The 12132-nt window shown below is 37.2% G+C and overlaps 1 protein-coding gene across 4 annotated transcripts in view; it reads right to left on the bottom strand.

Moving 5' to 3' along the window:
* Positions 1–12132, bottom strand: part of NAA50 (N-alpha-acetyltransferase 50, NatE catalytic subunit) — a 28896-nt gene that overhangs the window by 13946 nt on the left and 2818 nt on the right. For 2 of the 4 annotated variants that reach the window (XM_050778805.1, XM_050778806.1), the window contains exon 2: positions 2328–2475. The exons of the other annotated variants lie outside the window; for them this stretch is intronic. In XM_050778805.1, the coding sequence (XP_050634762.1) occupies positions 2328–2350 (23 nt within the window). In that variant the 5' untranslated portion in view covers positions 2351–2475. The remainder of the gene's footprint in view (positions 1–2327; positions 2476–12132) is intronic. 4 annotated transcript variants of the gene reach the window in all.

Raw genomic sequence — 12132 nt, 5'->3', positions numbered from 1 at the left:
GGAAGCACACAAGAAAAGTGATCTTTTGCACTAGGCTTTTTTAATGTGGCATACTTTTGATGTTCACCTGTGTTTTAATACATGTCAGCAGTTTGGTCTTTTTATTACTGAATAGTATTCTATTTTGGTATAGTTTATACCACATTTTGTCTATTCATTCACCAGTTGATGGATATTTGGGCTGTATGTGCATCTTGGCTATTATAATGCTACTATGTATATTGCATAAGTCTGTGTGTGGACATACGCCTTAGTTTTCTTTTCTGGTAGATAACTAGAAGTGGGATTGCTAGGTTGTATGATAAATATGTTTAGCTTTTAAAGAAACTGCCTGTGGTAGGTACAATAATGCCCCCCACCCCCAACCAAAGGATGTACATGTCATAATCCCAGGAATCTTGAATATGTTACTTTACATGGAAGAACAGACTTTGCAGATGTGATTAAGACCTTGAGATGTGAAGATCAACCATGATTATCCAGACAGGCCTAATATAATCACGTAAGTCCTTAATAAACAGAGGAGATATGACAACAGAATACGATTCAGACGAAAAAGATTTTAAGATGCTCTATGGCTGGCTTTGAACATGAAGGAAGAGCCAGAAGCTAAGGAATGCAGGTTGTCTGTAGAAGCTGGAAGAGCCAAGGAAACGGATTCTCCTCAAGGGCCTCTAGGAGAAACACAATCCTGCTGTATTAGTATCCTAGGCTATCTTTAAAAATTACCACAAACTCAGTGGCTTGAAGCAACAAACTTATTCTCTTATAGTACAAGAGGCTAGAAGTCCAAAATCAAGCTGTCAGCAGGGCCATGTTCTCTAAACTCTAGGAAAAAATGTTTCCTTGCCCCTTCCAGCTTCGGTGGCCCCAGGCTTGGGGCAGCCTACCTCCATCTTCACATGGTCTTTGTGATGTGTCTGTTTCCTTTCCTCTTCTTATAAGGACACTATTCATTACATTTAGGACCCACTCTAAATCAGTATGAACTCAATTATACCTATGAAGACCCTATTTCTAACTTAGCTCACATGCTGAGGTTCCAGGTAGATAAGAATTTTTGAAGGACAGTATTTAAAATCACTCTACCTGCCAACACCTTGACTTTAGCCCAGTGAAACCCACTTTAGACATTTAACCTCTAAACTATGGCTGTGACATTTATATTCCATCAGTAATGTATTAGGGTTCCAGTTTCTCTACACCTTTTATTGCCTTTCTGTTAATAGCCATTCTACTAGTGTGATGTGATATCTCATTGGACATATTTATCTAATGACTAATGATGTTGAGTATGTTTTCATATGGCTATTAGCAATATGTTTATTTTTTTTTTGGTAAAATGTCTATTTAAATCTCTTGCCCATGGTGTAGCCCTGAGAATAAACCTAGAATTTTTCCACTAATTTTGTACTCCTATTTTTACATTGGATTGCTTGTCTTACTGTCGTAAGAGTTCCTTATATATTCTGGATACAAGTCCTTTATTAGATATATGACTTTGCAACTAAGCTCAATTATTAGCTTGCCTTTTCATTTTCTTACCATGGTATCATACTAACATAAGATGTTAGTAATATGAGAAAACTGGGAATTCTTTGTAGCATCTTTGCAATTTTTCTGTAAATCTAAAACTACCAATTTTTTCTTTTTTTTAATTAGTGGAGAAACTATTAGCATAACAGATGATAAGGCATTTCAGCCACTTGCAATTTGTGAATCTTTTTGGATTCTAATGTGAAAAAAATGTATTTTTAAAAGACATTTACAAGACAGAAAAAAACTAAGTACAAACTGGATATCAGATCATAATATAAAGTATTGCAATTGTTTAAAAAATCTTTCTCTGTTAAAGATTCACATTAAAGCCCAGGCATGGTGGCTCACGTCTGTAATCTTAGCACTTTGGGAGGCTGAGGCGGGTGGATCACCTGAGTTTGAGAGTTTGAGACCAGCCTGGCCAACATGGCGAAACCCCATTTCTACTACAAGTACCAAAAACTAGCCGGGTGTGGTGGCGCGCACCTGTAATCCCAGCTACTCAGGAGGCTGAGGCAGGAGAATCGCTTGAACCTGGGAGGTAGAGGTTGCAGTGAGCTGAGATTGCAACGCTGCACTCCAGCCCTGGTGACAGAGCAAGACTTGTCTCCAAAAAAAAAAAAAAAAAAAAAAAAAAAAAGAAAGAAAAAAGATTCATATTAAATATTAAAGCATTTATAGATGGAAAAGGATAATACATCCAGAGTTTCTTTTGGAAGTGCCCCAGTGAAAAGGGAAAATTATAGGTCAGGCAAAGACGAAATAAAATGGGAATCGATCCTACTTACTGTAGTTGATTGATGGGGCTCATTCTACTGTTTCATTTCATAAATGTTTAAAGATTTCCACACATCCACCATGGAATACTACACAGCCATAAAAAAGAACAAAATCACATCCTTTGCAGCAATATGGATGCAGCTGGAAGCCATTATCCTAAGTAAATTAAAGTAACAGAAAATCAAATACTGCATGTTCTCACTTGTAAGTGGGAGCTAAACACATAGTACACATGAACATGAAGATGGGAACAACAAATTCTGTGGACTACGAGAAGAGGGAGAAGGGAGGGAGGGGCTAAAGGTGAAAAACTACCTGTTGGGTATCATGCTCACTACCCAGGTGACAAGATCAATTGCACACTAAACCTCAGCATCATGCAACATACCCATGTAACAAACCTGTACATGTAATCCCTGTACCTAAAAGTTGAAAAAGAATCCCTAACAAAAAGTAAAATAAAATACAAACATTACTCATTATGTCAGGCACAACAAGCTGCAGTACTTTCCAGGCATGTTATTCTTGACATTAAAACTCAAAGTAGAAAGTAAATGATTCCTCATTTATTTCTTACTGTATGAACAAGTAAAAGGAGGCAAGACCTTCAAACCTTTAATACACTATAATTTCTCAATCCCCAGCTGTACAAGGCTTCAGTTAATATAGAACAGAAATTGAAAGACAGCTGAATGAGTGAGCCTTCCATTTGGGTACCAGATCACTCTTCCAAATTTCAGCAGTGTCCAGACAGTCTGTTATCATCTCTGCCTTTGGAATAAACACCTATTAATACATGTTCTGATAGTTTTTCCCCCCCCATCAAAACTAGTGTCAAATGCTTTTAAGGTATGAACGAGCAATTTTAAAAATGATTTATATGATGCAGTCTAAAAGTTACCCAATGAGACTGAAGTGTTAAAAACTAGGTGGTAAAGGGAAATGCACTTGGATTTTTTAAATGAAAGAATTCTCTTTTAAAATATATCGCTTTGACAGCTATTTCCTGAAACATAACTAGTTCATAGCGTATAACCTTTGATTATGGGACTGTATCAGGCTACCAAGGATGTCTGTAGTAAGAAGAAGGTCAAAGAAAAGAATATAAGAAACACTTGAATTTTAGAGGTAAAAGAACAGGAACCTACAAAGATGTCTAAGAAACGATTTTCAAGAGAAGGGGGGAAAAAACCTGGAGAGTAGTGTTACAAAATCAAAGAATGAATCCCAAACCTGGTTATATACCAGAATCATCCTGCCAGTTAAAAATTCAGATTCTCAAATTCCACCTTGGCAGCTTTACCTTTGTAATTAAGTTTGTTATGTAAATCATCATCCAAATTTAACACCCAACTAAATTAAATTTCCCACTGCATGTGTGTAAATTCCTAAATCTGAGAAATCTGGTGAGGGAAACAAGAGCTAAGGATGGACACAGAGAATGGGTCATTGGAAAAACTATGCTATACGATCACAAAGGATCACAAATTGTTTGCTTACTTCTGGTAAGAATGTAATATAACGTAACAATGTAGACTACCTTAATTTATCAGCAGTTTAAGACCTTTACTCTGCATATAAGACACAAATCGCCCGCCTAAGAGTTAAATCAGCCATGTGGTCACATCTGTTTGACCCACAAGTTTTTTGTTTGGTTTTTGAGACAGTCTCCCTCAGAAGCCCAGGCTGGAGTGCAGTGGCACAATCTCAGCTTACCGCAACCTCCGCCTCCCAGGTTCATGTGATTCTCATGCCTCAGCCTACCGAGTAGCTGGGACTACAGGCGCCCACCACCATGCCCGACTAATTTTTGCATTTTTAGTAGAGATGGGGTTTTGCCATGTTGGCCAGGCTGGTCTCAAACTGCTGGTCTCGAATTCCCGGCCCCGAAAGTACTGGGATTACAGGCGCGAGCCACCGTCCCTGGCCTGACTCAGTTTTTCCTTTTTGTTTCAGGTTTTTACGTTAAGTTCAATGCTAATATTTAAATTAAATGATTTTATATAAAGTCTCAAATTGCAGCTTCTCTTGCTTTACTGATTTACTTTATCTGCATGGTCCCTGTTGGCAGTAGAGTTTATGGCCCTACCTGTAGAAAACTGAAGACAGTTGTTATTAAATAAACTAAATTACTCTCTCAGCTCAAGTAAATTGGTGTGACATGCTACTTTTTCTTGTTTTTCAGATCCATAACAATCAAACCCCAAGGCATTCTCATACCAGAATTTTTAGACTAAGGAACTGAAAGTGGGACAGACTGTGATGTAAGTAAGAAACAGCTACTGCCAAAGTGCCTACAGACAATTTATACTAAGTCCTTAAATGTGAAACATGCAGTTACTTGTGTGCCTCTATAGACCCCCATTGGCTATTAATTTGTGCCACAAGATTGTAATTTCATGTACGTAACTTCTGGGCTTAGAATATGCTAGTAGGAAAACTTTACTCTTGGCCTATAAATCAAGCAGTGTGACGAGATAATGCACACTAAATTTTGGCACAGCAATGTCAGATAATATGGACGCAAATGTTTTTAGCTATTTAACTTATTGCCAATTACGCTCATAATTGTAAAAACATTTAGTAGCAATATTCTGAAAGGCCACAAGATGGGGATATGACTCCACAAAATTGGGTCTCCGTAAAAAGTTTTTTTAAGAAGGATGGTTTCACTATATTGCCCAGTGGCCTTGAACTCCTGGGCTTAAGTGATCTTCCAGTCTCAGACTCTGAGCAGCTGGGACTACAGGCACCACATCAGCACACCAGGCTCAAAGTGTGACTTTTTAAGTTATATAACAAAAAGTGAAAATGAAGTCTAGAGAAAGCTTAAAGCCTGTTTATACTTTAGTGAGTAGCACATAATTTTAACTGCCTGTTCATTTGTTGTGCAGAGTATTTGATCTGGACTGGATCTATTTCCCCTTCATTTTACAGATGATGAAACTAAACCTCCAAGAGACAAATGTACCTGTAGTTATACAGACAATTATGGATAAAGCTAGAATCAAGCCCATGTCTATTAATTTCCATTGTAGCACAAGATCAGTCACACCACGTTCTGTCAAAGGAGTGATCTTTACCCCTCAAGGTCACCTTTTAAAAAAAGGGAGAGAGATCTATTGGTAAACATTTTTCTGACGTATACTGATAAAGGTTCATTTGCATAAAACTCAAAGCATCTTTTAGTAAGGATCAAATGGTCCTTTTAGTAAGGATCAAATGTCAAGGGGTTAGAAGGGAGGTAATTTTTTCTTAGCTAGCAGCAATGTTTCTAAACTCTTACCCTGCAGTAAATTACATGAAAGAGTGATTCCTCTGGAAAATAAAGTCCTTCAACCTGAAAGTAAGCCCATTCAAAATTTATCACACAGCTTCAACACTAACTGGGTCAGGAGGTCTTAACCTGTCACCCACTGAGATTTCTACCTCATATGAACGATATTACCGTTTCTGTCCTTACAAGGCACCTCTGCCCTGCTACAAACATTTATTTTTATACCTTAACTCTTCTATAAAACTATAAGACTTAGGGCAGGATCTCAAATATTTCAGGGAATTACTAAACTACTTTTAGTAAGTTCCATCTCACCTAGATTTTACAGCAGCGTTTCTCAATCTCAACATTGGCATTTGGGGTTACATTATTCTTTGTTGTGAAGTGCCTTTCTGGCGCACTGTAGTATACTCAGCAGCATCTCTAGCTTTTACCCACCAGGTGCCAGAACTCTCCTACATCCTGTTAGGACAACCAAAAGTGTCTTCAGACATTACCAATAATTGGGAAGAGGGGGTGGTGGTTGCCCCAGTTGGCAGTCACTGTTCTAGAGGTTTGGCTATAATTTTAAAAGTGAAAGTGGGGCTGGGCCTGGTAGCTCAGGCCTGTAATCCCAGCATTTTGGGAAGCCAAACTGGGCAGATCCCTCGAGTCCAGGAGTTCAAGACCAGCCTGGGCAACATGACAAAACCCTGACTCTATTTCTTTGAAAAAAGTGAAGGTGGTGTGGACCAGCTCTCCAAATTGTATGCCTGCAAGTATCAGAGGTATAAAAATCTCAGTAATTATTTGGTTGGTTACTAATGCTAAATACACACATGGGTACAATCTGCTCAAGACTATAACCTAAAAAGAATCAAATTACTCTTTGGAAAATTGTTTCCACTGTCACCCACATATTCAGTTAAGAAAGCTCCTTGCCAGCTTATGGCTTTTCTTTCACTGCTATCTAATATATTAATGTTTTTATTTAGAAATCTCTGAATCCAAGCCAATATTTCTGACTGGTTACTGATGAGCTCCACAAGAATCTCAAATTCAACATATCCAAATGTGACAGCATCACTTTCCATAAGAAATTAGGACTACCTCTACAATCTATGAAGAGCCCACTGTTCATCCAACAGAGAAATTTAGTTTTCTATGTATTCTTTATGTCCTATTTTAATCTCTGTTAATTCTGTTTCCCCAGATACCTACAAAATAGAATTGGCTCACAAGCTGGAATCTTTGGCCATTCCTATTCAGATTCAAGCCATTCCCTTTAAAGATAACCAAGGCTCAGAGGTTTAAACACCTTTATTAGTGACCCTACTGCTAGCTATCATTTGTGGTACATAAAACTAAAACTTGGTTGTTTTTAGTTCAGTATTTTTTTGCATTATAGTAAGTTTCCTTTACAATAAACAACAAACAATATATACTAGAAGCAGGGGAACCCAAACATACCTTTAAATATACCCTAATTTTCTGGAAAGAGAAGTGTTTGAAATGCTCCTAAGTACAAAATATTTTCCTTGCTTACCCTTATTTAACAAGTTCCACCTCTAAAAAATGTTGGTTTTTTTTTTTGTTTTTTTGTTTTTTAGACAGAGTCTTGCTCAGTCGCCCAGGCTGGAGTGCAGTGGCGTGATCTCGGCTCACTGCAAGCTACGCCTCCTGGGTTCACACCATTCTCCTGTCTCGGCCTCCCGAGTAGCTGGGACTACAGGCGCCCACCACTACGCCCGGCTAATTTTTTTGTATTTTCAGTAGAGACATGGTTTCACCGTGTTCGCCAGGATGGTTTTGAACTCCTGACCTCATGATCTGCCTGTCTCGGCCTCCCAAAATGCTGGGATTACAGGCGTGAGCCACCGTGCCCGGCCAAAAATTTATATTTCAAATGCCTTGGGCCCTAATGTCTCACCCCCACTCTCTAAAGAACATCATCTTTGTTTTGTAATTTAAAGTTAAGGCAATCATCATCTCAATTAATAACTGGGTAAGTTATAAACAACCTACATCACAAAATGACCAGTAAAAATGGTATATGTTCAAACTTCACCAAGTAATCATCAAATCTTTAAAAAAAGAAATGCCATTTATCACCTAATTAGCAAAGTAAAACTAGAGTTAAAGCAAAATGTGAATATTTACTCAAAGACAACCTGTAAGGAAGCTATTAGTTATTTCTATCATTTAAAAATGTGTTCAATATGAACGCATCCCAAAGAAAATTTATACCATTCTTGGCTGAAATGTCAGCCACAGTATGTTTTCTTGAGGTTTTTCCAAGTGCCCTTCCCCTTCATTAGCCCTTGGAAAGAGAAGGACATTCTCATACATTGCTGACAGAATAAATTGCTACTATCTTTTTGGAGGTCAACTGGCAACAAACATCAGAGCTTTAAAAAAGTCAGTACCTTTTGATCCAAAAAATTAATTCTTAGGAAATTATCCAAAAGAAGTAATTAAGGATGTGTGTCAGGTAGTTTTATGAACAAGCATTCCCCACAGCACTATAGGGGACTGAGGTAAGAAGCCTCTGGAATTGGAGAACAAGATTTTCTCTTAAGAACAGTTTCTGACAGAGGCAGAATATAGCTTGCACTAGCTCAAGAAAGACGAATACTTCCAATTGTCTCTTCCCTACCCTTTCAACAGCAGACCAAGTGACTAAACGGCAACACTTTAATCAAAAACCAGAATGCCTCAAAATCCTTCACCACAGAGGTATAAACAGCCATAAACTATCTGTTGGCCCACAAGTTGAAACATTTAGAAATATCTATCATCTGGGAAGTAGATGCTAAAGGAAAAGTTCATGTTTTATACAACTTTGGCTTTTTATGGGTTTAACACAGGACTGTCCAACAGATATACAAATGACATACAAAATTTAAAAATGTTTAATATCTTGGGAAGACTTCCTTGATATAACAAAAAAAGTTTAGTATTCACATTTACAAGGGGGAGAAATAATTTCAACATGTAGTCAAAATAAAACTTATTTTACCTTAAATTTTTTTTTTCATTCAAGTTTAGTATCCACATTTACAATGGGGAGAAATCATTTCAACCTGTAGTCAAAATAAAACTTATTTTACCTTAAAAAATTTTTTTATTCCAAGTCTTTAAATCCAGTTTACTACACTCACAGCATGGCCCAATTCAGCTACTCATTTTCCTTAGAAATATTTGATCTGTATTTACATTTCACAAAACCTGCAGTAGATTTACGTATCTAAGTTATTTCAAACATACTTAAAAACTGACCAATAACTGACTGTGAGTTTTCTTTCCTTTTTGAGACAGGGTCTCCCTCTGTCACCCAGGCTGGAGTGCAGTGGCATTATCATGCCTCACTGCAGTGCAGCCTCAACCTCCTGAGCTCAAGTGATTCTCCCATCTTGACTTCCCAAGTAGCTGGGACTATAAACACACACCACCATACCCAGCTAATTATTATTTTTTTGTAGAGATGAGGTCTCACTATGTTATAGCCAAGCTGGTCTTGAACTCCTGGGCCCAAGTGATTCTCCTGCTTTGACCTCCCAAAGTGTCGGGATTACGAGTGTGAGCCACAGTACCCAGCTGAGAATCAGTTTTCACACTATAAAATTTAAAATTTAGTTCTGTCATATAAGGCACATTTTTTTTGTTTTTTAAAGGTCGTTTTTGAGACTCAATGACAAAAGGTGAACAATAATCAATTTGGTAAAACAGATTAACAGTACCCTTTAAAGCTTCTGTTTCTATTTCTATTAATGGCTTCCCCACATAGGCAATATCATCTAGACTATAGTAGAGTTTTCAATGACTCCATCATAAGGACTAGTGATGGTAACAGAGAAACTTTATCACTTTGAACTTCACAGATGTTATCAAACTGAGACACTGTATCTCCTTCTTTTACATAACATTAACAGTTACTTCTCTAATCCTTTCTTCCCTGTCTGAGAGTCTGAACTGAACCTGTCCACATACAGCATTAGATGTTTTCAGAAAATGATATGGATGACTATACTTGAATGAAGGATAATCAAAGAAATACACACAATTTGGCTTCAAAACATGAACATTACTACATGTTGGGAAACAGTGAAACAAATCAGCTACCCAGCATTCCTGCTCCAGGTCAACACACAGACTACAGCCATCTTACCCAGGAAATGGCAACTGTGCCACAGACCACAAGGTACATTTTAACTGTTCAATTGCCAATTGTAGCTAGTCATGACTGTAGTAGACAGAACAATAACATTTTGCCATTAAGTTAGGCATTGAACAGACTTAAATATAACTCTCATGTTCGCGATGGGAAGAATGTTTCTACTGGGTTACTACTGGTATTCTACTGGTTACTGCAGGCTTCGTTTAAAAAAAGGCCAATCATTTGAATAATTGAGAAAGAGTATCTCTTCAGATGTCACACGGCTGAAAGCCATAGGGAGTACCTGGAAGAAAAAATCAGGAGTCAAAAAGATTTCCACAGGCCAAAATGGAGGATGTGGCGAAGTAAAATTTAACACAGATATTAGTTTGGTCTGGGCAGAGCTTTATGAGATTTAGAAAGAGATTTTAATTGACAATACAGATAATGTCCAATAATGTAAAATTAATTTGACCATAAATTGCAGTAACAGGAAATATATAATTTAGGCCAATAATAGTTCCCATTCTACTGATATGTGCAGTAATATTCACATAACAGAAGTCAGGATCTTTGAAATTATGATAAACAGGGAATATATCTTGATTCAATAAGATGAGTGCTTGGACTAAGTGACTTTTAAAAATCTTTTCCAACCCAGAAAGTATTGATTATTCTTTGTTTAGAGCTTTACTAAGAGTTGTATGCAATTTCAGGAAGAAATCACACCACTAATGGCAACACATGAGTCAACAATGCACACAACTGTATAGGCAGCAGTTATACGCTAAATTACACAATGATTCTATTTACAGATAGATGAAAACACTTGATCTGATGCTTTGTTTAACTATACAACTATGGTATAGTTGTGCCACATCATTAAATACTGAAATAAATTTTATTATGATTTACTTCCCTTTTATTTTTCTTTTATTGGAGACGACAGTACATTGATTAAAAAAAAACTTACGGTGTAAGCAGGTTATATTTTATATGAATTCATCTCAACACAAGGGCACATTACAAAGTTTTTGTTAAAATTCACTATCTCAATCAACAAACCACAAATTATTTGTTTCACAGAAGGAACGAGTATAAACTGTAGGTTTACAAAAGGTGTCAAATGCTACATCAGCCTGACTAGCTTTTGGTTTTGCTGAAAAACAAAACAGCAATACAACCTTTAAAAAAAGTTTTTCGTTTTTTTTTTCAAGACTAGGTTTCGCTCTGTTGCCCAGGCTGAAATGTTGTGACAAGATCACGGCTCTCTGCAGCCTTGAACTGCTGGGCTCAAGTGATCCTCCTGCCTCAGCCTCCCAAGTAGCTGGAACTACAGACTTGCACCACCATGCCTGGCTGATTTTTTTTTTTTTTTAAAGACAGTCTTGTTCTGTTGCCCAGGCAGGAATGCAGTGGCGTGATCTTAGCTCACTACAACCTCCACCTCCCAGGTTCAGGCGATTCTCCTGCCTGATTTATTGTTTGTAGAGACGAGGTCTCACTATGCTGAGATGCTAGAAATATTCCTTCTGCCTCTTCCCAGTCCATATGCTGTCAGAGGTAACCACTGTTCTGAGTTCTTAAAGTTTTGTTTCTGACTGCAGAATCCTACATTTTAATTTTATTTGGTAAAATGGCTCCCTTTACTATTCCAATTAGTAATCTGCACTGTTCCATATTTATATTACTGCTACCTACTTTCCCATCTTAGTCACGTACTCATATTTTGTTAAAGACATTTTTTATTAGGACTAATTTGCATCTCTTTACTACAATTGAAGGCTAAATGATTTGGTTTTATTATACTTTCCATTACACTGCCTAATTAGATTGCCACCTCATTCATGGTTATCTGTGGCATACCTTCTTGCTTGAAATCACCTTCCCTAGAAAAGAGGAGATAAAAATGCCACCCACAAATTCAAACTACAATGTCCCTGGTTCACAAAAACAGCCAACCTCAAAAGGAAGTAACATCTCCCAGTATATCTCAAACTTCTAGATGTGCATATAAATTACATACAGTAGTTAATAACCAGAAATTTATCTTCTATGGAGGAAAGACATGCCAATACAATGGAAAGTCCTACTGCTACTACTAATAAAAATACTCATAGTAAAAATATGAAGAAAAACCAGGTACGTTTTAAGTTTCAATATGATAGGCAATATAGGCAACAGTGTACAATTTTAAATATTTAACTGGTTTTGTGTTGGGACTTCTGCAGTTTCCAATTTTAGATATTTCAATTTACTGTTTACTTAGCTCAATATACAACAGAACACTTAGCAAATAAAATTCCATACAAAAGCCACACAATCAGGACCACTGTTTCATTTTTACAGGTCATTCCACATTAAGAGTCAGGACTATAAAACTGACCACACTGTGCACGGT

This window comes from Macaca thibetana, chromosome 2 (genome assembly GCF_024542745.1).
Source record: "Macaca thibetana thibetana isolate TM-01 chromosome 2, ASM2454274v1, whole genome shotgun sequence".
Taxonomy (NCBI): Eukaryota; Metazoa; Chordata; class Mammalia; order Primates; family Cercopithecidae; genus Macaca; species Macaca thibetana.
Note: the sequence above shows the minus strand (reverse complement) of the source record. Positions and strands in the feature narration are given on the sequence as shown.